We start from the raw sequence: 27,016 nt of genomic DNA on the forward strand, positions 1-27,016 counted from the left end.
ACTAGATGATCTTAAGGTCCTTTCCAACCCTAACTGTTCTATGAGTCTATGATATGCCCAAACGGACTTAGAGGGATGTGATTCTGGTTTTACTCTATTAAAATAATTTATTTTATCTAGGTCACTATGGTATCTTTCAGAAAGATCTATGCCTATTTTTTAACTGAACTGATAAACTCAAAAGCCTTCAGAAATATTTCCAGTGTACCATACCTATCTTTTGTCCTCTGTCTTGCCATTGCTTTTACACTTTGGGAAGCCATTTTAAACCCTGCAGCAGACCTCCCTACATTTCCTCCTCGGCAACCTCGCGGGGCTCTGGCACTACCCTCCGTTCTGTAGGTTCCCACAAAGCTGTGCTGCTCCGAGACAAAGCACAGGGAAGCGCAGTCCCCAGGTAGAACTATCTGATGTGTGTTTTAGAAAAGAAAAAAATCCTTACAAAATCGTGTGTTCCGTGCAGACAGGTGTTCTGGATTTTCTCAAGTTAACTGAGGGCTTACGATGATTTGTTTTCAACACCAAGTCCTCATGGAGCAGTTCAAAGGGCACCTCTAGATGGGAGCGAGCCTTAACTACAAGGTGTGAATGTTTATTACCGGCTCTTGGCTTGCCGGGAGCAGACTGCGGGAGCGATCCGTGGCAGCTCGCCCGCAGAGGGGAGGGAAAACACCCCCCGTCTGTCTCCTGAGGGAAAGGAGAAGCCGAGCCCGGAGGCCGCAAGGCCAGGGCAGATAACCTCGGGGCAGCCACCCCCGGGGAGTCCTGCCCGCGATGACGGTCACCGGCGGGATCGATAAGTCCCAAGCGGGGAGAAGGGGAGGCTTTGTTCCCCTGGCCAGTGTGTCACCGTGCGGCGTTGTCTCCTGTCCTGTCCCCTCCCCGCAAAGCAAACACGCCCGGGAGCTTCCCCGGTGACTAACAGTTTCTCCCTCGGCCCCTGACAGACACCCCCAGGCCCCAGCCCTCACAGCACGGGCGGGGAGGTTTCACAGCCCATCCACCGCGACCAGCCGCACCTCAACACACCCCTCACCTCTCCCCCTCCTCAGCCCTGGGTTAGAGGCTATATTCGGGGCGGGCCAGGTGAGGAACCCGCCCTGCCACATCCAGTTTCGCCCAGGTGCGGAGGGCAGGGCCGATGGTGGACCAGTGTGCCCAGCTGGCCCGGGAGGAGGAGCCGCCACCACCACCATCACCTGCGCGTCCCAGGTGTAACCGGAGCCGGGAGGGCGCGGCGCAGCCACCACCACCTGCGGAACCTGTTGGGCGGCTCATATCGGCTTCGCCGCCGCGCACAGACCGCTCCGGCTCCTCCGCTGACTTTGCCCCGGCCTCCCTCTGCCCCGCCAACAGCCCGAGCCATGAAGCCGTTCTGTGGGGCTGCGCTCCTGCTGCTGCTCTGCGCTGCTGCCTGTGCCCAGAACTGTAAGTGCCCGCGCTCCTCTCCCCCACGGCCACCCCTGTTCCTAACCGGGCTCCACGGTCCCCTTCTGGGGGAGCCCCGCTTCGACACAAAACAGCGCCCCCCGCCACCGGGGCCGTTGGCTGAGGGACAAGGGAGGGCGGGCTGGGGCCTCCGCGTCCCTTTGTCCCCGGCCGCAGGGGCCCGCGGCGAGGTCCCGACGGAAGTTCTCGCCTTTCACTGGGGACGGGCGGGGGGCCAGGTGGGGAGCGGCAGGTCTGGGTGCGCCACGCCCGGCCGGTGAGGGGCGGCTTTGTCCCGCCGCGGAGCAGTGGTGCCCCGGGGGTGCCGGGGCTCACGGCCGCGCTTCTTTTCCAGCGTGTATCTGCGAGAAGAACAAGCGCGTTAGCAACTGCAGGCTGAACAGCGGCGATTGCTGGTGCGACGCGGTGGGCTCCGGTGCGACTGTGAACTGCAACACGCGTGAGTACAGAGCGGGCGGGCCGGGCGTGCGCGCTGGTGCGGGGCAGCGAGGGGCAGTGCTAGCCGAGCGCGAGGTGATGTGTGAAAATAGCCTTCGAGCTCTTGAATATAAGGGAGGCAAGGAAGGAAAGCTGCTTCCTGGTCCTCCAGGTCAATCTATATTGAGGCAAGCGCCCTGTCCGCCTTAGTACTTGGCCTGTAATGGCAAGGATTTCTCAAAGATTTAGCTTCCTTGTAAGCACATATCATGACTTTTCTTATTCATCCAGACGTGGCAAGAGCCTTATTTCAGGACCTTACTGTTGGTTCACGCTCAGCTCAACTATAACCCTCATGCTGTAGGAAATGAAAGCTGGCTGGACCTCTTAAGCATCTTGAGAAACTGACACAGCCCAGTTGTGTCAACTGATCCACCACCTACGTGCTAGACACCCGCTCTTCATTGTAATAGCTTCAAACTGGTTGCTTCTGATGTAACCTTGTGTTTTTATAGACCGGGAGCTCTGTTCTGAACATGTATGGTCTGATGCTGCATAACATGACTTTCTGGTTATTCTCAGTGACTCCAAAATGCCTGCTGATGAAAGCAGAAATGATGGGCTCAAAATCAGGTCGCCGTGAGAAACCAAAAGATGCATTTGAGGATACGGATGGCCTTTATGATCCCGAGTGTGAAAACACTGGTATTTTCAAGGCAAGGCAGTGCAACGGGACTACCTGTTGGTGTGTGAATACAGCTGGTGTTAGAAGAACTGACAAACATGATGCAGACTTGAAGTGCAATCAATTAGTCAGAACATGGTATGTCTTTCAACAGGGTGTGCTGTGAGGTGAAAACATTGCTGCACTAGGTTTTGTGTTTTAGAGGGTTTATCTGCATGAATGTGCTGGGGATGAATGGAGATAGAACAATGAGCACTTGAGTACTGCTTTTCTTTTTTACCTTCAGCAACAAGGAGCCATTGACGGGTTTTGGAGGGGATTTTCTTTGTTTTTGTCTCATTGCTTTGTGGGGGGTTTCTTTTGCCTGGGGTTATATTTTTATTATGCATTGTTACATGTACATGCTTTAAGAATATTTATTGTATTTTTCCTGTTGCTTCAGGTGGATCATAATTGAAATGAAACATGCTGACAGAAATACTCCTCTGAACACGGAGTCTCTAAAGAAGTAAGTGATGATAGTAAGATGTCCTGGCAATACCTGCATGCACTACTTGGTACCTAGTGTATTTCTAATCAAACACTTAAAAGTATTGTCAAAATTGTACATCTCACTTTTAAGATATCTTAAAAGTGACCTACAGATCCTTAATGGAAATTATTTAATTTTTACTGGGGATAAAGTAACTGCCAATGAGTTTCATTTCCATTTTTAACTGATAGCTAGTTTTTATTTTACCAAGTCAATGTACTGAAGAAGATGGAAGGTAATAAGGCGAAACTACCCAAAAAGTAAACTGAAAAAGATGGTGGAGGGCCTGCATAGCAGCAGCAGCAACAGGGGGAAAAAGAACAGTTTGGTTATTTTTTAGCTGAAATAAAACCTTACTTTTCTCTGTTAGAGGTCATATAGCAAAAGGAAAAAGTGCTTGTAGCTATACCCCACACACCCCTTCCCACCCAGAACAAAGGTTGCTTCTCTAACTCCTCTTCTGAATTCCAAAGACTTCAAACTCTTGTCTCCAGCACTGCAGGAATTAACAGAGCTCTAGTATCATAATGAGTGTACTGGGTTTGGTTGGGATGGAGTTAATTTTCTTGGTAGCAGTTGCTACAGTGCTGTGATTTAGACCAGTGACCAAAACAGTGTTGATGCTAAAGCACTGATGACTTCTTGCTGAACAGTGCTGACTGTCGAGGGTGCCTCCAGACTCTCACTCTGCTGGCCCAGTGAGTAGGTTGGGGGTAGGCAGGAGGTTGGGAATGAGACACAGCAGAGGTGGTTGACCTGAACTAACCGAGGGGAGATCCCATATTGTATGGTAAGTAGTCATTGCTTAGATTTGGCTGGGCATCAATCTGCTAGTGGTGAGTGGTGGCTTTTGGGGGTTTTTAATTTCACCACCTAGCCCTTTCACTTAGTAGACTGCCTTTATCTTGATCCATTGAAGTTTTTTCTTGCTTTTGCCCTCTTGATTCTCTTCTTAATCCTGCTAGGGGCAAGTGAGTGAGAGATTAGGTGAGGGTATAGCAGCCAGATGGGGATGACCCACCACAAAGAGACTGCAGGAAAAAAATAACCAATTATACTAGTCTTCCCTGCTTTTGAAAATAGATGTGTAAAATAGTACTGGTTTTAGAGCTATGGTTTTAATATTCTTACAGGTTTTTCAAGGAAACAATTAGCAATCGTTACATGCTGGATGGACGCTATATAAGCAGTGTTCTGGTAAGGCACATAATTTTTAAACAAGTATCTGAACTTTATTTAGTTGTGGGTAACTTTGAAAACTCATGTTTGACAGATGCAGTACAGCATGAGTCTTACTGGAAGCTCTCAAAATGGTGATGCTGAGCAGCTAGCAAATAGCTGTATCTCAAATGAAATACTAAGAAGCTACATATTGTTCTCAGTCAGTAGATAAATTCTTACTTTGTTTCACTAAAATCTGAATCCTACTGTAAACCATTGGCTTAAACAGTATCATAAATGTGATTCAGAACGGGAGTTCACTAGTTGGAATAGAATACGTAGCTGTGTATTTGATAACTGGATTTAAATTGGCCCTTTCTTAATACCATACTATATCTTTTTGCAGTATGAGAAACCTTACATTACTATTGATTTGAAGCAAAATTCCTCAGAAAAATCTTCTGGAGATGTGGATATAGCTGATGTGGCCTACTACTTTGAGAAGGATGTAAGTTTGTCACGGGTGAAGTCTGCCAAAGACTTAGATGTGTATATTGCATTGAGTAGCCTTACTGTATACTTGCCAAAGCAAGATGAATTATTGCAATGCTTAGATCTTTCCTATCTGTTCTTAGGTAAAAGGTGACTCCATCTTTCATAATAACATACTCAATGTCACCATTGATAACGAAATGTTGAAGCTTGAGAAGACAGTGGTCTACTACGTTGATGAAATAGCACCAGAGTTTTCCATGAAGTCTCTGACTCCTGGCCTCATTGCGGTCATTGTAGTCATAGTAATAGCAGTAGTTGCTTCAATTGTTGTTCTGGTAAGTTCTAACAAAGCTGCCAAGCAGAATGGGTAACTAATTCAGGAAATATGTCCAGGGTAATTGGACACTAATGGAAACAGTTTTCCCTGTAAACTGGTTTCTCTTTTGAGACTTGGGAGGTGGGAAAGAGGTGATGGGCACAGCATCAGTGTTTCAGGTCATGACTGAAGGGTGGGAAATGAAAGTAAGAGGGAAAACTAATTGAGGTGAGGAAAGTGCTTCTCTTGCCTCCTGGTTTAAAGTAGTTGAAAGCGATAGCCTCTCGCAAACCTTCCTTTGGAAGGATGGGGAAGGGACAGCTTCAGGTTTGGAGTTTTAAAGTCTTAACCAGATGAAGGTAGATGTAAGTCAAGACTTAAAGAGAACTTCAAAATTATTCTGTCCTTCTCTTGCAGGTCCTCACAAGGAGGAGGAAAGGGAAGTACGTGAAAGCAGAGGTAATTAATTTCTGTTCATGGTGTTATGTGTGGGGAGGAGGTTGGCCAGAATCCAGAAATTTCCCTTAGTTTACTGTAGGTTAACAGCTTGCTGTGGGTGCTTCAGATGGGTTCAAGGAGACTGAAAGCATTCGAATTCTGTAACTACTTTTCATATCTATATAAGAGCTCAAGTTCACCACCTTCCTTTCTGCACTAGTTTCAAAGGCAGCTGGTGATCTGCATTTCCCGTGGTGAGGGCGGTGCTAACAGCAAGTACTGGTTTTACATATCTATAGCAAGGGCCATACAATCCACAGGAAACACTGATTGCTTTGTTCTGTCAGGAAGACCTTAACTTGAGGTATTTGCATGGAGTTTGCAGTTTCTATTGAAGAGCTACTTTCCAATGGAGTAGTAACAAATGGTGCTGGTGCAGGAGTGTTTCACCCCAAGCAAAAAGCCTTTTGAAAGGAATCTAAAGAATTTTGTAGCTTCATAGGTTTTGTATAGGGAGCACACTGTTAAAGAGTGCCATTTTCTAAAAAGTATTAGAAAAGCTGAAGTGTTACCATGGTCTTGTCATGTTTGATTCTGTTAGTGTTACATCAGATCCCTTTGCTAATGAAAATCTGGGATGTTTGTGCATCTTGGGTCTTAGTTGGGAAGCAGCACAAATGTTGATCTTCTACCTCTTCCCCTCCAGGTAAAGGAAATGAATGAGATGCATAGAGGACTGAATGCATAACATAATCAGCCAAAGTAAGATTCAAACAAGATGATGGAATCATTGGAGGCATGGATCTTAACTCTTTAATGATCCCTCTTGAAAGGGGGGCAGTTGTGCTCACTTAATAATTGTTAAAACTCTTAACAGCCAAGACTGGTAACTATGCTATTACTCTGAGAGTTAAAAACCAGCCCCATTTTACTCAAGTCAAACCTAACTATTGCTCCCTGATTTTATTTTTTTATGAGGATGAGATTAGTTGACAAATGCTGTTACTAGGGATTTGGAGCATAGATGCTTAAACAGGTATTTTACCTGTGTGGGAGGTTTATTGAGAATAAAGATTTTTGTAGCCAAGTTTTAACAGATTGCCTCCTGTATAACTGAACATGGTGTTTTTATGGCTGTTTGTACATATTTGAAGTTGCTGTAACTTTTTTTTTATTACTTGAATTAATAAAACTTTGAAACAGGTTTCTAATTGTTCCATGTTGAAATGATGATGATCTGCTAAATTCTTGTGCTTACAAATTCAGCAGTGTAGTACTGCCTTAAAGCAAGCAACCAACCTCAGCATAGGTGGAAATATTCTAAACTCTAATTAACTAAGTTTGTATTAGCCACCTAGTATCTCAATAGCATGACTTTTTTTAAAGCTGTGAAAAGTAAGCTTTACCCTCTTTTCCACTCTTAATGTGCACCACAAGTAAAATGATGAAATATGGATTGCTTGTATAAAAAATAAACATGCTGTGAATGTAGCAATTTCAGGAACGTGCAGACTGCTCTTTCAAATTGTATGTGAGTATTTATTATAAAATGAGCCTCTAATCTAGAACATCTCTGGTATAGGGTTGGGAATGGGTAGCCTATCATCTGGCAGTGGACCTGGAGAAGAGCTATTGCACCATTACCATAATTTGTGTAGCTACCCATTGCCTGGTTGCTACACAGCTATAATCTGTTTCTGCTGTTGTGTGCTGTCCTGTTGGCTGACCAAACTTACACAGGTTATTTACCTCTCAGAGCTTTGGATAAAAGAGTGTGTTTTGGCAATCAGTAACCTGTGAGGTATATTGGCTAGCAAAGAAACATGTATAGTCTGTCCAGCATATCTGATTTATGAAGGAAATGCTGTAACTCCTCTTGACAAAGAAATAATGAGATACAAGATAAGGGACGGAATGACAAATGTGATTACTAATGCAGTGTTTGTTTTGACCTCCCTGCCTAAAGCAGGAAAACTAGGGTAAAGTACTAGTAGAGAGGATATTCTACATACTGTGTTCATAAAATTTAATGTGAAATGCTCCCTATTAGCTTGTGTGTCTGCTAAATATAACAGGGAAGCTCCTGGACTCCAATGTCGCAGGTCACCACAGGCTTTTGCCTTTGAGCAGGGATGCAGCTGATGTGCATGTATTGCTGTGTTGGATGTTTAAATGTAGGCAGCTGTTCCCTTGGCTCTTCCACGGTCTGGTGCTGTGAGCTTTGGTACCTGTGTGCACTGTAGTTGGGCAGTGTGCCGAGGTATGATGAATTTCATACAATTCTGTAAGTTGATAAATGAAGCCTAGTTTTCAGTAAGCTGGTCTTTAAGCAATGGTGTGGGTTATTGTCTTCCCTAGTTCTTCTCTCTCTGTATCGTATACTTCCTTAAATGTCTACAGTATGGTATCCTTGTCACTTGTTTCTTCTCCCCAAGGTCATAATGCTATTGTTTCCTCTCCTCCTCTTCTTACCTTCCCTGTTTCATACCTTATTTTTGGCTTGCGAGATGGAAAGATGTGTGCTGTGGCTGGGCGGGAGCTACACATGTGCTGACTTGACTGGCTGGTATGTACATGCTGTGTGGCCTGCACCTTGTCCCAGTCAGTTGTTTGAAAGTCATTTTCTCCCTACTTTTCCCACAGTAGGAGAAAGCTTTTAGATACTTCTCCCTTTTTTTACCTAATGGGGCTTTTCACGGTAGATGTAAAGCTTAATGTCTCTAATACAGTCTTCTTCCTTGTCAGGTTTGAAATTAGCCAAAAGGTTAGAAAACCATAAAGTTTATGGAAATTAATTAAAAAATAGAAGAAAAAAGTTTAACTAAATCCACAACTGAAGGGACTGTACTGTCATTATCTGTATCTAAATTCCGTTACTATGGTACAAACATAATGCTGTATAACTTTCAAAATGGTGGTCAGTAATATGCTTTTCTGAGTAGTTTTATTGATCTTTATATTGGCTTTTATTCTGTTTACTGACCGCTGCACTTGTGCAACAGTCCAGCTGCATAGACGTGTGCATTTATAGGAAAATAGGGAAAAGAGAAGCTTGTGTATCTGCATCCTGTAGCTTTATTATGTTAATATTTGATAGAGGAGGCTAATGTGAAATAAATAATAAAAGGCCACTATCAGTATCAACTCTCCACCTGTGCATGTGATGTTTCTTCTCAGAGCAGTTTTGAACTGCTGACAAAAATGATTGCTATTGAAAAATATGGTATTAAATAGCAAGATACTCTTCTCTATTTTAATAATTTGAAAGCATTCAGCAAAGTTAAAAAGCAACTTTTCTGTAAAAGAAACAAACCCATAGAACTCAAAAAAGTACTAGTCACTGCATCATTTTTTGACAAGGTAACCACTTTGATGCTTCTGTTTGCCTAATTCATTAACCTCCTTTTGTAAAGGAGCGTGGGTTTTCAATCTAAAATTCTACACAAAGTTACAATACCATGTTCCTTCTCTTTTAATGAGGGTCAGTGTGATAAAGGATATGATGGGCAGACTGAAGATTATTAAATATTTAGAGACTGAATAAATGAGAGCTTTTGTTAGAGAGGATGGATATTTATCTTAATGCCTATGTCCAACATGGAAAAACAGTGTTTGTATAGCCATGTGCAAATCTATTACTTATGGATTATTACACTAGCATATATATATTTATTATTACCACTGATCAAAATTAAATAAATGTTTATGCAAAGAAGATGAGAGACTTTTTAGAAGATATGCAAATAACATATTTGAAAAAGCATGACCACTAAAGTCTATACAGCTTTCTTCCAAAGACCTAAGCAATCCCTACGTGTAGTTTCCACAACTACAAAATGAAAGGTCATACATTGTGTATGTACCGTCTGTTGACAACAGCATGCTCATAACCTTCCTGCACAATCATAGTGAGTTCAGTAAGAGAAATAACCTTGTTTGTGAACCATGTTTATTTATATCCTCACCTACTGGACTTTGCTATAATATACACTGGCTTTGGATTACAGGCTGCAGCCTGCTTGACATAGCCTGAAAAATATTGTAGCAAACCAAAAATGCTAGCAGCTCTGCTGCTCCAACTTCACAACTGCTAGTACTGAGTTCTAGCAGCTTCCAAGAGAGGCTGCAGCCTGGCACTAGAGAGGTCCATCGCTGGGCGCAATGCAGTCAGGCAAGCTGTAGCAGTGCCTTGTGTGTTGGGGATAGATCTCACCCTCACAGAGCTTTATGAACTTTGCTTTGTCTTAGCAGTGATATGTCTGGCAGATGTATGCAAGGGACAGGGTGATAAATAAAAGGAGGTGGTGTGTAATGTTAGAATCAACACAGCCTATAAAAATGTCATACGTGTAAGAAGTGGGTTTTGCTCTACTAATGGTGAAATGTTCCACAGAATTCTTACACATTCAGGTGCCTGCATGGCTGTGCCAAATTGGTCAGAGTGAATAAAGTGCATACCAGAAAGTTAAAAGGTTCTTTGCATGGCAATAGCCACATTTTATGTTTTCAAACTTAAGTTAACTAAATATTCTTATCTTGTTAATATTAAGTCTCTGCTGCACTATATGTGTGCACACATACATACACATCAGTCTGCTGACATCCCCACCAACTAATCAGCATTAGAGCTGCCACTGATCACATGTGTACACTAATTAACCTTTGGTGAAAAAGGATTTCTTTCTCCCTTTTTTTTAATGTAGAGTTCTTAAAGTACAACCATTTTCCTACCTGAAAAGCCATTGCAACTTTTGTCCATATGCTAGTTATGCATAAGAAGGCAAGAAAATTAAGGTCTAGATTAGCATCCATTTTCCATCTGCCATGTGTCTAACAATTACAACCATCTTCTTATTCTCCTGCTCCTGGTAAACAAGGGAGAAAGCAAGAAGCACTCTGCTAGCAACAGTGCAATAAAGCAACCAAGCCTGGCAACAGGGAGATGGTCCCCATTCAGAGTTAAACCTCTGTGGGTCAGCCAGTGCACGGAGCTGTCCTGGAAAAACAGATGAGGCAAAGAAAACAGCAGAAGCTCAGAGGAAAGGTGATCAATCCGTGATGTTTTGTGCAAGAGCTGTCACACCATAAACGTTTTTAATGGTTGCCACTCTTAAGAGCATTAGCAGCCGGTTTGGGTGGTGGCTTTCTGTGAATGGGAACCTGCAGCTCAGTACAGCTGCCTTGAGCTAACTGATGAGCAAAGAAGTGTAACCAGCCCAGAGGAGAGAGAAGAAAGCACTGCAACATGCAGCAACTGCAGTTTAGCAGACATTTTGTCTCATTAGAAGGTGGTAAGAGGTCTCTAGAGCCTACTTCCTCTCCAGTTCTTTTTTTCCTATCTTCTGCCTAATCTGTAGTCATCGGTATGTATAAAGACAAGCACTCCCAGCTATTCATAGTGTATATTTTGGGCTGACCTGGTATTATCACCTCTTGGCAAGATTGCCTAACAGTATGATTGCTCTGCATTTGCTAAATGACAATTATTTAGGCTGACTTTTCCTAGGTAAGTACTGCTGCAAGCAAACACTTCTGGTGGAGGGAGGTATTGGACCAGATAGTTCAGCTACTTCTGAAAATAAGGTTAGGAAAAGTACACTCACTCATACTGAAAGTAAATCCAACTGCCCTGCCAGAGGAATGTCATTTTTACAACTGTTATAAGAGGAAGATTTTTGGGCAACTACAGACCTCTCAATGTTTGTAGTAATGTTATGCTTTGCTTCTTCCTTCCCAAGCCAAATGAAGGCAGATTGGACTTCATTTTCTCTGCCAGTGTTCCTTCACCGAGTGCATTTGCAAAAGGGCTTTGAAGGCCTTTTCTGGAAAAGCTGTGTTACCTCAGGGGTACAGAACTGGGATTTGGGTGGGGAAGGCTAACAGCAGCTGAGGTGTGGACAGGCAGCCCAGGGTGACATTGGGCAGCAGCAGGGCAGAGGTGGGGACAACAAAGTGTTCCCTGCGGAGGGACTGCCAGCACATGGTAAGACCTTCAGATGGGAGGTACCAGGGTGGTTCCAGTGGTAAAAGAGCAGTGTGAAAACCTGAAGTAGTCCTTATGTGGGCCTCTGAGGGCCTTTAGGAAAGCACCTATTGACACCAGGAAATGTCAAAGATGAGCACATTGATTCACTCAGTGGAAAGAAGAGAGAAGTTAGGTGAGAAATGTAGCAAAAGCGGTCCCCAAAGTGTGCCATAGCTGGGACCAGAGGGCTGGAAGAAGCGTGGGAGATGAGGTTGGAGAAGCTCAGGTAATATAAAAAGGGGAGAGAAAGCAATAGGATGCACACAAGGGCATGTTCTGAAGCAGAAATTTACACAAATCAGAAGGGATAAGCGCTTATGTAAGAAATGTTTAAGTATGTAGAATTTAAGACTAGTTTTGTCTGTAGGTGATAGGGTGCAGGCAGCTGAATTGAGGTACAAGAATCATAATTTAGAGCTGACTGGAAAAAAGAAAAGCAGTGTGAGGCAAGGGACGTTTCCAAAAAGATTTGATTCAGCTGATGAAACCTGGGATTTCCCATTATTCTTAAACAATAATCACTAAATGAAAGATTGTCAGCTATAGTTTTTATTCCTTTATGTCTTTAGCAGGAGGAAAAACAATACTTGGGACAGGGGAAGGAAAAGATCACGAAATATCAAGAAAACGAAGCACTCTGGGCACAGGGACCCCCATGTAGCCAGAGATCACGTACCTCTGAGCACCGCGGGGCAGTCAGTGCCCTTTCTGTACCTGAGGAGGATGACCCGCTGTGTACACTAGAGCCAGATCTTGTTTATATGGGCCGTTTGCCCTCTTGTGCCTTGCACTGCCCGGGAGGAATGACCGTGAGAGCTGCTTTCTCTTTGCCCGAGGGAGCACACGGGATCTCTGGACACCATTCCCTCGGGAAGCAGAGGAGGGCCCATTACACCACAGCCTCCTGCCTCCCGGCAGCGTGAGCACGGCAACAGCCCTGCACTCAGGCTGCCTTACAGCATTCGCCTCCTGCAGCTCCTCGACACGCTGAGCCCTGAGGGCCTCCGCGCTCCTGCTCCGGAGGAGTCCACTTCATAGAGAAGGGGAGCGACCACCTCAGCACTGCTGCCGGGGCCGGCTCCCTCTCTGGGAAGCCTTTTGCTCACACACACACACAGCCCGCACACGCTCCCGTCCCTCTCCTTCCACAGCAGGTGCCTTGGCGCGAAGCTGAAGGAACCACGGGGCCTCTCCTGCCTCACGGGAGCCCGCCGGGCCTGCGGGGGGCGCCCTCACAGATCCGGCGTTGCCATGGCAGCGTAAGGCGCGAAAGAAGGCCCCGTCCTCCGCGCTCCCGCGACGCAGGCCGCTCGGTATAGGGGCGGGGCGAGCGTGACGCGCTGCGCAGGTCCGGCGGCGATTGGGTGGTGCCGCCGGCGCGCGCGTTGCGCGGCGGGCGATGGCGGGAGGTGGCAGCATGGCGGCGGCAGCGATGGAGCCGCCGCGGGACGCGGTGTGGCCGGAGGGCGCGGGGGCCGAGGCGGGCTTCGTGCGCGCCGTGCTGTCGCTGCCCGAGAAGCCCGACACCACCGTGCGCTTCTTCGAGCGCGCCGACTACTACACGGTGCACGGCGCGGACGCGCGGCTGGCCGCCCGCGAGCTTTTCCGCACCCGCGCAGTCATCCGCCAGCTGGCGGGGACATCGGGTGAGTGCGGCAGGTACGGGGGCCTGAGAGGCGGCGGGCAGCGCCGGAAAGCGGCGGGGGCAGCCCTTCCCCCCGGAGTCGGTGCAGCGGTGTCGGGTTCTCAAGGGCAAGGCTTGCGAGATGTCGCTCGGGAGCTGCGTGTTTTCGGCCGTTGTACTCCGCGGTTACCTCGGGCCTAACTCCTTCGCCACGCCGTTCTTCAGACGATGGGGACGTTGTCAGGGCAAGAGAGTATGAAGTGCTGGTGTTCTCTTCCCGCTCTGGGTCGCTGCGTGACTCTTGGAGCCTGCCTCACCCCCGGTACCCGTTGCTGTTGTCTGTGTTGGTGCGCGTGGGAAGGAAGGTGTCAACAGGTCTCTGGGTTTTAATGTCTGATTCATTTCGGCTTGGAAAGAAGCTTGGCTGAATGCAAATCTTTCTTCTTCAGCCTCCCGCGGCTTTGGAATGATAATTAGTATCCATTCTGAGTAGGATGTGTGTGACAGATGTAGGAGTACGGCCGTGGGAAGGTATCTACAGCACGATTCTGAGTATAGGCTTCTCGTCACGTAAGCTCCTACTACAGGACTGTCAGATGTGGATAGTTGCTTGAACATAACCTGTTGCATAGGCTAACAGCAGTTAATAACATTTTCCGGTGCCTCCGTAGATTTCCATTTGTGAAAATGATTGCAGGGTATTTTCTGTGGTGACTGAGAACAGGGCTCATACAGTTCTGTAGTTCAGGTGGCAGATAAACATCACGCTTGATTAGTGATGGCCTGCAGAAGTAAATAACAATTACGTATTGCGTAAGTTTTTCTCTTCCTTTCACCCCCTGCTGCTCTTTATTTATCTCTTGGTATAAGACAGGGGAGCTTGCAGATGTTAAATGTAAGAGCATCAAGATTAATTATCATGTCAGAAGAGGCAAACTTTAGTGTTATCCTAAATCTCGAGGAACATAATGCTGGAAAGTTGTTGGCTCATACTTCACAAAATCTGTTTGTGAATGGTTTTTTTTAATGTGTTTGTGTGATGGCATCAAAAAGAGAATCATATTTTATGCTTCTCACTTTCTATTGCAAGTGATGAGCTAATCTGTTAAAAAAAAAAAAAAAACAAAAAACCAAAAACCCAATTCCTCTCCAAACCCACAAAACCCCCCCAGTTCATGGAGAAGTTGTAGAGCTTGATAGTTTCAAGTGTACGTCTTCCAGACTAGAAACACAGGCATCAGGATGATTTTTGTGTTCCATGTAGAAGTGATCATTTCACAGATGTAAGCCTGTGACTGTTAGCTTCAGTTTTAAGACCTTTAAAAACTTATCTAGCAGATCCAACCAAAAGTTGGCATAAAACTACATTTTTTACTTTCAGGATGATTTCAAAGCACACATAAGCTACAGCTACCCCCTGCTAGTGTAGTACATAGTTTCAGCTGAGAAAAAGGAAAGTTGTGTTTTGTTGGACAGTTCTGCACTGGGAACAAGAAGCTCATTATGTGGAATTGGTTTTCTACCTACTTTTTTTTTTTGCCTTGCTAGAGATTTGAGGAAAGACAATAAAGTAATAAAAAGCCTATTTAAAATAAGCCCGTAAGTTCTTGTGGGTGTGGAAATTCACTATTTAACATCTTTAATGTAAAGAGAGGAAGAGCCTCAAATGTGATGTAGGCCTGCTACTGAAATAGGGATGTGATACTCCCTATTGGTTCCTTGTGCTTACTTTTTATGTCATTGATCTCTCATGTATCTGACACGACTCTGATATTCCACTCGCTTATGTGGTAGAAAACTTACTATACCCACCCAAAACCTCAGTTTGTGTAGTAGTGGAATTATTCTGTGTGTGGGTTGGCACAGAGGTGGCATGGGAGGTGGGGAGCTTCCCTCGGCAGGTGTATGGGATTGAGTTTGTTCAGCTGTATCATCTGCCTGCACCCTTAGAGGAACAGAAGCAGGAAGTTTGTCAGGCACTTTCTAAGTAATTTGAATGTAAACTCTTAAGCTTTTCTGAGAATGTGTTATTTTTACAGTATATATTTGTGGTAAAAGTGAAATGTCTTGGCACTTGTGTCTTGTCATCTTCCGAGGGTGATGGTCTGTTCTGTTAACAGAAGTGGATTATCCAGGAAATACAAGATGTTATTCAAAAGGAAAACTTGTAGCAGGCTTCCACCAGTGCTCATTAGATTAAAATGTGTGAAACACTAATTAGAAAGCAAAAGTTCGGAGAGGGGAAGGCAGAGAGAAACAGATTTCTTTGTATATATGTATGTGTAGTTTAGTGAAATTTGGAAATGAATATTGTTTTTGTTTGGATATGGAGTATGCTGTCTTCATTCTTAATATTAACCAGTTGAATGTTGTGGGTTTGTGTTGTTTCATGGATTTTACATGTTTGTTTCTTTGAAACCAGGATAGTGTCCTCCCTGAGGGCCGTTCTTGGGGATTTTGATTACGGGAAATAAAAACTGTATGAACAAATTTAGGTGTGTCATAATTTTATTTCCCTTTTTGTAGGAACTCAGAAGCTTGAGAGTGTTGTGCTTAGTAAAATGAACTTTGAATCTTTTGTGAGAGACCTGCTTCTGGTTCGTCATTACAGAGTTGAAGTTTACAAGAACAAAGCAGGGAGTAAATCTGTCAAAGAAAATGACTGGTATTTAGCATACAAGGTACGTTTTTCAACCTTTCCTTGTGATGGTGAGATAAAAAAAAAATTATGATTCTTTTCTGAGCCCCTGAGCTTGGAGTTTGGGGATTTTCCGGGGCTGATGTTGGTGGTATGATGGTAAATCGTGCTTTCTGTTATATATACCTGTATCTTCCCCTGCTCTAAGGCTGCAGAAGCTTGTTCTGTGTCTTTGCCATAGGCTGGGAAATAAAGAAAACCTGAAGTAGCTCACTTTGTGTGGATGATACGTAAAATTTTCACGGCTAAAAACCCAGAACACCTGTATATTTTATATTAATGGACTGTTCAGTCTTTATCAGTTGTCCTTTTCAAAGGGGTGGTGGTGGGGGAAGTATATATGTGTATATGCAGTCTTTAAAAGTATATTTCATTTCCAAATAGGGTTCTCCAGGAAATCTCACCCAGTTTGAGGAAGTTCTCTTTGCCAACAATGACATGTCAATGGCCATCGGGGTTGTGGGGGTCAAACTGTCAACTGCTGATGGACAAAGAGTAGTTGGAGTGGGGTATGTCGACACTACTCTGAGGAAACTGAGTGTCTGTGAGTTTCCAGATAATGATCAGTTCTCAAACCTTGAAGCTTTACTGGTTCAACTAGGTCCGAAGGAGTGTGTGCTACCAGGAGGAGAGACTGCAGGAGAGATGGGAAAACTACGACAAGTAAGGGAACCCTTGTGGCTTAGAGTTAGACAAAGCTTTATCTAAAAAGCTGTATTCTTGCTTATTAGCTAGGCTCCATGATTTCTGGAAAAATGAGCAATAGTTTAACTCCAAGTTTTTGACTTATGCATCCAAAGTGTTTTGTCTCTTGACCCATTTGTGTTTTCATCAGCAAAAGTTATTCTAAGGCTAAATCTTTCTTGACATTCTCTGCAACCTAGCAGTAAATAAATACCTCTTCAGGATTTGCTTCTGTGTGATGAACATCTATCCCTGAATACTGAAAGTAATTGATAACTGTGTGTGTTTGTGAATAACAGGTCATTCAGAGGGGAGGAATCCTGATCACAGACAGGAAGAAGGCTGATTTCACAACAAAAGATATTGTTCAGGATCTCAATCGCTTGTTAAAATCAAAGAAACAAGAACAAATGAATAGTGCAGCCTTGCCAGAGATGGAGAAGCAGGTGAGCAGTGTTTAGTGTGCTCTTGGTTTTTAGAAGCAGGGTGGTTTGTGTACCTGTTGTGAGCTATTCTCTATATTCTTGATTAAGTGTTTGGCAGTTCTACTCAGCTTGAGTCTGTGTCAAAGCTGGATTCCAGGGGTCCTGGAAAAAAATGAGTAAACCCTTCACTTACCTCTTTAGAGTACTAGACTCTGGTGAGCAAATAAATCATGCACAAGGGGTGATTCCTATTCATAATCAACCTAACCTAAGGACTGAAATGCAATACTTTAATTATTTTGCATGACAGGAAAAATGGTACTTGAAAACAATGTTTATGGTAATATTTTTGTGTTTTATATCATCTTATGGCTCAAGCATACAATTTAGTGCCTGCATGTGAACTGAACATGTTTGTTCTTAGCTGCAAGCAAGAGGTAATTTGCTTGAGATAAATATGTTGTAAAATGTTCTTCACTGCTGATGCTCACTGCAGGTGTAAGGTACAGAATTATTCTCTCAATGTGTGATTTCATAACAGGTTAAAATTGTTTGAAGTGTGTTGCAGCTGAACAAGTTGCTCATGCTGCTGCCTCTTTTGAGCTGGCACTAGCATGTGTAATGCCATGCAGTGAGTCAAGCAGATGCTTGTTCTGGCTGAAAATTAAGCCTGAAACCATGTTCTTCAGAGATGATCCATGATATCTCATTTATCTGCAATAACTTCTTTGTATTTCTGAGCCAGAAACATCCTGATAAGAGGTTTTGAAAGCTGGCAAAGTATGCATGTCACATTTTGTTTATCAGCTTATGCAAATGCCTAGTTTGTGTCTCTTGCACCTACCTAGAAAGACACGGGTGCCACAGAACATCCCTATGAAGATGAAGTCTAGCCAAACAGGATGAGTCTCTCATAGGCCTGCTGGAATCAACATGGCTCAAAGTCTTCCCAATGGTGTTTTTTGTTGTTTTTTTTTTTCAGGGGCATTTATCAAATACTCTCAGATTCATGAGTATTTCTAACTAGAACGTGGTGTGTTTTGTTTGTTAAACTTCAGGTTGCTGTTTCGTCTTTGTCGGCCATTATCAAGTTTTTAGAGTTGCTGGCAGATGAGTCTAATTTTGGACAATTTGAACTGACTACTTTTGATCTTAGTCAATATATGATTTTAGATAATGCAGCTGTTCAAGCCCTCAACCTTTTTCAGGTAAGAAGTGCACACTTGAATTGGTCATTTGCCATACACTTATTTAGCTGCTTGATAAGTAGCCTGACTGCCCTGTCACAACTTCCCAGGTCCTTATTTTTAGTAACTTTAACATTTAGCTTTGTTTGCAGCTACTCCTGTACAGTGGGTGTTATAAACAGTTAGCCACTGTTTCCACCATATTTTGGTTTTGTTATGTTTTAATGCAGAACAGTTGATCATCAGGGAGGTAGGAAGTGGCCACAAACAAGCATCTATGTGAAATGCAGATATGGGAAGAGCTGTAGAAGTACCTCATAGTTGTAGCTGCTGAGGAGTCTGGCTAAGCAGTGAGGAGAATGCTTTCTTTCCTTGGTTTTTGTCAGAGAAGTTCACATTCCCAATGGCAGGAGCAGACCTGGAGTGCAGGAAGGAAGCAGAGTTCTGTAGTTTTGTGGTATGATAGGGGCTTCCAAAGCATAGTTGCTTAATACTGTAGTGCTGGTTTTGGGAATGAGGGTAGAAGCCTGAGTTAGTATTAGGGGAACAGGAAACATGGCAGGAGCACTGCTGTTGGTGATTGAAAGGGAGGGCTGGCTAGAGCAGGCAGGGCAATGAACAGGACAGTGCTTAAGAACATTCTGAAAGCATTGTGGCATGCTAACTGGCCAGTGTCAATTTTACCTTTTACACAAGTTTTCTACAAATCCAAGCAGGTTGCCGGTGTCCTCCATACCTCTCACTCCCACCTTGTCTGTTTCTCTGCTTTTCCCCTTTTTGTAGTTTTAGGAAAATGTGGATCGAAGTGGTGTGTATCAGCTCTTTGTTTTCTGTTAGTAAATCCTGCTTAGTGATCCTTGCTTGGAGCTAATTTACTTGAGTTTCAGATTTATAGGAAGAAATGACAAATAAAGTCCCCTCTTTACCTTAGAGGGATTTCTGGAGGATAAAAGAGATTATATTCAGTATCTGATCTGGTTAATCCTGGAGAGAGCTCTTCTGATGCATTTGTTTTTTCTTTATTTCCTGATTCTCTGTCACTGTCTAAAGAATGAAGCAAATATTGCATCTCTTAAGCTTTATTGAGGTTTTCTAGGAAGTTCAACGCCGTGTTGGCTTCATCACTTTACAAGTCCTTGCATATGTTACATGGTTTTTAGTAGAAAATACACTGCCATTCTCATTAGGGGCTGTGAGCTTTGGACTAAGGGGTTTGCCATGTAGCAGGAAGCTGAGTTGTAGCCTGTGTGACAGGCTGTTTGTGAGGAATATTTTAGGCAGGCACTAAAGCAAAGGCAAAATAATCTGTAATTTGGGTTGCTCTGTGAGATATGTAGGTAAAGTTCTTACAGTGCAGCAGATGCAGTTGATTATATGAAACAGTGTTCTTCCAACTAGGTTATTCGTGAATAATACATACTCTGTGACACTTTCTTGGATTCAGAAGGCTTTCAAATGTAATACTGCTCAGAACACTGAAAACAGACGCATCCACTTTAGATGTTAGATTTTCCAGGGATTAAATGTGTCAGTACATCTCACTGCATTCATTTCCTGTCGTCGTGATGCTAGTTCAACATGCCAGTTGTTTCCAAGTATCCAGGCTTGCTCCTGGTTGAATGCTTGCCTGCTATTTTATTTGCAGGTGTTTGTGGGTAGAGGGTTGAGATTTTAATTTCAAAATGAGTTGAAACAAGCTTGGTTTTCAGTGTTAAACAAAGTTTTTGCTTTCTAGCTATTTATGCAAAACCCAAACAAAACCCCAAGCAAAATGCCCCAAAGTCTTGAGTCCAGTTAGTATTAAACCTAAATTACTGATAGTAAACTATAAACTGAATGGAGTAAGTTTAGAGATGTTTATAGTACTCCAAAAATGATCTGGGGAAGCTTGAGAGAAGTTGGGCAAGTGTGCTCTTTTCCTTTGCCTCATTCTGTTGTGTCCCTGCCCTGGCATCCCCAAACATCTCCAACCAAAACCCTTCAACCAGGCCCTGTTTCTTGATGCTTTTTTTTTTGGATGGATAAAACCCCTATAATTTGACCTTACAAAGGGAAGCTAGCAAATACCTAGGTATATTTCCACTTTTCCTGTTCAAAGGGCAAACTGTCCAGTGACCAGGTATGTTTCTAACTTTCCTGTTCAGTCAGGATTATTTTCAGAATAGGCAAAGCTCTTCCTTGCTTGCCATGTTCTACAGACCAGAGTGTAAATGCTTCAGTGCTGTGTTATTTCATTTGTCTTTTTTGATGGGTGCTGAGTTGAGTACAGAAAAAAAACACTGATCTGTTCCTAGGTATCAAAGTACCATTCGTTGGGTGTTAATAAACTTCACTAACTCTCTTTTTTTTCCCTTTCCAGAGTTCTGTGGAAAATGCTAATACTGCACAGTCTCTAGCAGGTTTATTAAACAAATGCAGAACCCCTCAAGGACAAAGATTAGTTAATCAGTGGATCAAGCAACCACTTATGGACAAGAATAGAATTGAAGAAAGGTAAGAGTATTATGTTTGATAGAGTTACACAAGTTTGTAACTTTTTACAAGAGTCTCTTTCCTTTTAAGTTCAAAATCCTACAGCCAAGAATAAGGGTAATTGTAGGTTTTTGTGTGCTGTCCTGTAAGACACTGTAGTTAAACAGAGCAGAAAACGTTCTTCCCTGAGATGCTTATGGCTTACTGCTTACTGCTAGATAAAATGCATTTTACAATTATGACTTTTAAAGAGGAGGTAGGATAAGTTTAGAGGGTCAAATGATTCATACTATAGAATAAAGTAGTGTAGCAGCCGCTTCCTAAACTACTATTTATACTGCAAATGCTCAGTCTATGTACTGATACTTTGATGTCACTTCCAGTTTACCAATAAAAAAAGATAAATCAATGGAACACCCAAACAACTAAGCAGTAGTGACCTCTTCCTGTTCCTAGAAAAAAACTCCTTTGGTTGCAGTAGATCACACTTACCATACCTTGCCAAGAATTGGTCTTTTTCTTCCTTGCTCTTTTATACTGCTGCCTGTCACCACATGTGCTTGTAAGAAGTTTCTCTTCAGCTTCCTGTAAGTCCCCTGTAGGTATTGGAAGCTGCTATAAGATGCTATAAGGAGCATCTTAACAGTCTTGCATACTTTGAAAAGCATTCTTTTTTTAATCCAAAGGAACAACTATAATAAGCTGTTGGTGGGACTCATGAGATGTATTCACAGATTCAAATATATTTGAAAGATAAGGGGTCTCCAAGTTGTTTTGTCTATACTTTACAATATATTGTAGCTGTTTTAAGAATTACAAACTATAATTTAGAACATATTTAGAACATTTGAGAGGGAAATATCTGGGCTGCTGTTCCTTTTACATTTCCTTTGTTGTCAAGGGGAGTTACTGATTATTTCTTAGCTTGAAGTGTGCCATGTTGACCCCATTTAATGCAAACCAGTGCAAAACGCTTATCAAACTAGGCTGAACTACCCAAATTGGACTGATGTTAGGTGACAGTTTTGAAGTAAGCCTGTTTTGCTTATACAGGAGGTATTTTGACTTAATGTTCATTGCGGTAATGTAGAAATGGATGTCTGAAAGTTCATTTAGAAAGTTTCTCTTGTAAGCCTCTGCTAAGACCTGTAGGTGGTGCAAGTCATCTTTTGGAGTTAAATGGATCAGCCTCTTTCTGTAGTTTGTAACCTGCAATATGTTAAATTTATGGATAAATAGAACACAAGTGTTACATCACTAGTACATATTAACCATCAACAGTAACAACACAAATTAATGTACATAGTGCACATCAGGTAAAATAATGTTTATCTACTGCAACAGAGCTAAGATTACAGGGGTTCCTGATACTTGCCTGTCTTGAAAGACTAGGGATTTTGCCCATGTCTGATTGATTTTTCCATGATTAGGAAGACATAATTATCAGTCATAGGATATAAGATTCAGCCTTGCTTTCTCCCATGTGGTATGTTCAGAAGGCAGTACATGAAGCTCTTTCTCCTTGCTTTTATAGTCAGCATATTTCTGAAATTAAAATGCAGTTGCTGAGATCTCAGGGCTTAAAGTCTGTATTTGAACATCACTTGTCCTGATTCAAGCCTGTTTTGAGCTTTTCTCCTGTGTTCCTATATATGCTGCATGGGGGGGACACAGTAGAAACTGTTCTATCCTGTCAGAGTCAGAAAGTAACAGATTTGGGAAGTTTGAGGTGAACAAATGGCTAGGAGGGTAAAAATTCCAACTTTGTAGAACATTCTCATGAATAGGTCTTGAATGACAATTGAAGTAGCAGCTTGTTTAAAAATGAAAAAAGCCTAACTTGTTGCTAGCTTGTGTAGGCAGGCTTGAATGCTTTTACAGTGCTTTATTTAGCAGTAAGTTAACTAACGTATGCTTTCTCAAGCAGATAAATGGGGGGACAGAGTGGGGTAATGCATATGGGGTAGCTTGGAAAACTGGAAGAGCATCTCAGGTGCTTGCAAATGCACCTTGTGATTGAGAAATGGCCAGGTGAAATGAGAATTCTGTGCATTGCAGGCCTGTGAGCTCCCCTGAAATGCCATCATGCAACTGGCAAGCTGTAGTGTGTCCTCTTGATGAAGGCAGAGTAGGGAAGGTATAAGGGGTGTGTTTCTGCAAAGGTATGGCTTAAACATGCAGAAAGGGTATCAGGCCGATTGTGAGCTCGTGGGTCAGGATTAGAGAAGGGACAGCAAAGTCAAGGGGGGTTATGGTGAACATCTACATTTCCCCATTAAGGTGGGGAGACTGTTCAGTGGAAGGCCATGACCAGGATCATGGGCTGCAGCACATGGTGTGTGAGCAGAGTTTGAGGGATTTGGGTTTGTAGCCTGGAGAAGACTAAGGGGCGGACCTAACCACTGGTTTCAGCTGCCTAGTGGGTGGGAATCAGAGGGTGAAGCCATGTGCTTCTTGCAAGGTCACAGCAAAAGCATGAGAAAAAGAGCAACTTCACCAAAGGTTGTTGGTCTTTATATCCGTCTGGATATAAAGAAAATAAACAAACTTTGCTCTGAGGATGGTGAGGCTCTGGAATGCGTGCTCAGGGAGATGGATCTCTGTTCTTGTTAAGTGTTCAACTGAAATTAGCCTTGTTTTGAGCAATTGCTGGAACTAAAGGCCTTGAGTTCCCTTCCCATGTAAATTGTTCTGCATTAGGTTTTCACTGCTCTTTTGTGTTCTTTCCTAACCTGCAGCAGTCCCTGCAAATAGGCTTTGTTGCTTCTGTCATTGTGGTTAGTGACTCTGGGAAGACTTTCTGTGCTTTTCTGAGTGCAGGTCAGTACTTCTCCACAGCAACAGACTGATTTCAGGCAGTTAAATTAGGAGGTGGTGGCCTGTGTCCTCAGTAAGGGAGGGGAGAACATGACCAACTTGGAGGTTTGTCTAAATTGCTTAACTGAAGTGCAGTTTAACATTCTGGGAGTGCCCTTAATGCCTGTGAAGTAAGCTTCTGAAATACAGGTTGAATGTGAACTGGCTGGAAGACAGAGATGTGATTTGTTATTGTCATGGAGATCATGATGCGGTATGTATTTTGCATGAAAGAAGTTGTCATCCCAGCGACATGAAATGGTGTTGGCTTCCCAGGTAGGCTTCTAGAAATGTTAGAAAAATGTCATCTTTGTCATTCTGAAAGTTGTCATCAGTGAGTCCCCTAGAAACATGTTTGGAGTTTGAAGCTCTCAATGTTGCTTCTTTAACCCTCTTCTCTCCCTTCACCGATGGTTACTGTTTTCAAAACTAGCAGATCACCTGTGTTTTCATTTGGGTTTGCTTGTAAAACCAGGGTTCAGAGTGAGTTCTGTCTAGAAACATTGAACAAAAGCTCTACTAGTCGAGTAAATGTCAGGCCACATCACTAGGAAACAAACTCCATCAAAATCCCAGGCGTTTGAAACCTGTTAAAAAGCTTAGATTCTTGCTTTGCAAGAGACTCACTTTTAGTTTTCTTGGTTGAGGAGGGAACAGGGGATGTAAATAAGAGCTGAGGAAAAACTCCTTTCATCACACCTTCAGGAGTGGGAAAGACAATGTTGATGTTGGAGCTAGAGAAGTACCTAAAAGCTGTTCGTATTTTGCATGATTATCCAAATAACTTGTCTTCTAGGTCAAGGATCAGCAACCAACACTTCAAATCAGTAAATTATAGGTGACATTCAGTGCTGCAGCACTGGAGCAGGTAGTTCTAGGTGATACTTCCAGATTGCCCACTTCAGTTCTTCCCTATGAGGGTAATGAGGCACTGGCACAGGTTGCTCAAAGAAGCTGTGGCTGCCCCATCCTTGGCAGTGTTCAAGACCAGGTTGGACAGGGCTTGGAGCAGCCTGGTCTAGTGAAAGGTGTCCTTGCCCATGGTAGAGGCTTGGAACTGGATGAGCTTTAAGGTCGCTTCCAACCCAAACCAATCTATGATCCTGACAAGTCCTTACTTTATGCAAAATAAGCAGAAGTATTAAGCTTTTAGTCAGTGTTTTGCATCTGAATTTTGAGGCTGAAGGGAAATGAAAATTCAGTTCAAGTGTCAAATTGGTTTTCAGTTTTTTAAGAAATAATGAAATTGCTGTTTATTTAGGGAAATGCGAATCTGTAGTTGCCATACTGTTCTTTTGCTCTCAGCCTGCCAAAAGGAGGTGGATGGCAATTGCTGCAGTTGTTAAATTTTACTTAGAATCTGTGTTTAATTATTCAGGATTTTTTTCTTTTTTAAATGCAGCTGTAAGTTCATGAAGTTTCCAGTTAGAGTGTGACCATATGAAAACGTTTGTATTCTTGGTGGTCACTACTTTGAACGTTGTATACAGGTATGTGGTAGGTGCATTCTCCATGAAAGAGCAGTGAACATACTAGTGTTTCTGCTTTGTTTAATTTATATCCACACACATTAGAAAGGTGGCATGTTAGGAAACTGCAGTGGAAGTTGTTGGCAAGATAATTTTGTCTCGACTTGTAATTTCATTTCATTTATCATGTGTAAGGGTTGTAAAGTCTTTAATGTTTTGTTTACATACAGTTTTGAGGGTTCTTTTATGGCAAAGAAACTTGTTCAGTATGCTCTTAGTCTGCAGAAGTTTAAGGAAATGCACAGGTTAGCAATTTAAAAGATTGTTAGTGTTTATGGGCTCATGTAATAAACTCTTAATTTTAATAATGTGTGGAAACTTGTAAGGAATAAACCACACAAAAATAATAATGGAAAACTCGACTGCCTCTAGTCTTTGGAGACCATGCAGTAATACTGTTGTATCACTGGATCCCAAAATGCTGTATTTAATTGAAGACTGGCACTACACCTTTCTGGTGCCCAGCATTATGCAGAGAAGCAACATCAGTTGCTTTCCATCCTGGAAGGTTTCGGGTGGGGCAGTTTCACTATATGGAGTTTACAGATTTGTCCATGACTGGATAGTGCTTGATGAGTTTTTGCTCTGCTGTCTTCACTGTTCTTCATTATCCTATAAGAAATGAAGGTTTGTCAGTAACTTGAAGGTGGCCATTGGTTTTCCAGAAGCCTAAATACTGTGTTGATGGAATGGTGATGTTCACAAAAAGTATTGTGGAACTGGTTGTTCTTGTCTTCCTTCAAATAAGGGTATTTTTCCCTTCATGTCCCTGGCACTTGCTCACACTTGGTGTTCTGTGTGTAGGATTTCTTTGTCTTCAAGTGGTCAGAATTGTGTGAAGGTTTTTCATTTAGTTTTGACTCTTTACGGATCATGCAGCAGCCTGTGGTCGTGAGTTGTTTCATAGTTTGCTGACACTCTCTGTAACCACTTTAAATCAAAAGGGGTAGTCATGCTTCCCTGACCATGTATTGTTACCAGTTCCCTTGTTATTGGCGCTGGCACTAGGGTTCATGTAGCTGCTTGGTTCATCTCTAGATGGAAAATTTAGCATGCTAAAATAATCATCTGATTATTTGTATGTAGCATCTAATCCAGTAAAAGTAGGCAGTGGTCAAAAGGGGCAATTCCAGTTCCCCTCTCTGGCCTTCAGCTCCTTCTGCTCCTTTTTTTTTAATCTCATAGCTACAGAATAATTTGGTTTGGCTTCTTCACCTCACGAAAGCTAGTACATGAAGTGATGAAAGTTGTCATCTAAAATGAATCGTTCTGCACCTCTGCAGTGGTCCGTGACCTGCTATCATCATAAACATGAGAAGATTAACATCATCTTAAATGCAGATCAAGCAATACTAAAAGCCTGTTTTTTAGATTTAATAATCTGACTTGGCAGTGTTTGCCTTCTCTTGGTATCTTGACTCTTTTAGAGTTCACGCTGATTAATTTGTGTTGTAAGTTGAATTATCCTCCTGTAACAAGTTTGGTAAATTGGATATGTGCTTAGCCTCAAGTTGGAAAAGTGTCTGAATCTGTTTAATGGAGCTGTTCACTACCAATAAACCTGCTGCTTTCCTGGCAAATTCACTATGAAGATGCTGCTTGAATTATTTTCAGCTCCTAGAGAAGACAGTGGAAATGTTATGAAAAATAATGTATGCATGGAAATTAATAAATGAAGTCTTCTGTAACATTGGGAAGACAGAAAACATTTCTCTGACAAAGCAGGAGATACTTAGAGAATCTTGTTTTATGAAATACCCTCTTATCACTTTTGTCTGTACAGTTCTTTCAGGGTAAGAGGCTCTTCAGTCCAGCAAGATTGTGCTGGGGTCTTGAGATGGGAAAGGATTTGCTGTGTAAAACATCTTATGTTCAAAATTCAAGTTGGGTGATGGATCTGCAGTGTGGTTTTTTGTTTTTTTTTTCTTCTATAAACATATGCATTGAAAAGTTTGGAACAGTGTTTATCATTCTGTGAAGCAGCACGTTGCTGCAAGGTGGAAATTTTCCCTTTTTATCCCAG

The 27,016-nt window shown here is 42.8% G+C and overlaps 2 protein-coding genes across 2 annotated transcripts in view; both read left to right on the forward strand.

Moving 5' to 3' along the window:
* Window positions 1-938: 938 nt before the first annotated feature.
* EPCAM (epithelial cell adhesion molecule) lies at window positions 939-6,997 on the forward strand. Its single transcript, XM_062605870.1, has 9 exons — window positions 939-1,428; window positions 1,784-1,888; window positions 2,449-2,689; window positions 2,994-3,059; window positions 4,217-4,280; window positions 4,651-4,752; window positions 4,880-5,074; window positions 5,473-5,514; window positions 6,200-6,997. The coding sequence occupies exons 1-9, from the start codon at window positions 1,365-1,367 to the stop codon at window positions 6,239-6,241; spliced, it is 921 nt and encodes a 306-aa protein (XP_062461854.1). The 5' UTR covers window positions 939-1,364; the 3' UTR covers window positions 6,242-6,997.
* A 5,890-nt stretch (window positions 6,998-12,887) lies between these two features.
* MSH2 (mutS homolog 2) overlaps window positions 12,888-27,016 on the forward strand; it is a 50,891-nt gene continuing 36,762 nt past the window's right edge. Inside the window, exons 1-6 of the mRNA XM_062605990.1 lie at window positions 12,888-13,164; window positions 15,669-15,823; window positions 16,225-16,503; window positions 16,824-16,970; window positions 18,008-18,157; window positions 20,496-20,629. Coding sequence (XP_062461974.1) covers window positions 12,918-13,164; window positions 15,669-15,823; window positions 16,225-16,503; window positions 16,824-16,970; window positions 18,008-18,157; window positions 20,496-20,629 — 1,112 coding nt within the window. The 5' untranslated portion in view covers window positions 12,888-12,917. The remainder of the gene's footprint in view (window positions 13,165-15,668; window positions 15,824-16,224; window positions 16,504-16,823; window positions 16,971-18,007; window positions 18,158-20,495; window positions 20,630-27,016) is intronic.

Source organism: Pezoporus occidentalis, unplaced genomic scaffold, assembly GCF_034315485.1.
Source record: "Pezoporus occidentalis ecotype Australia unplaced genomic scaffold, CSIRO_AGI_Poc_V1 ctg93, whole genome shotgun sequence".
In the NCBI taxonomy this organism is placed as follows: Eukaryota; Metazoa; Chordata; class Aves; order Psittaciformes; family Psittacidae; genus Pezoporus; species Pezoporus occidentalis.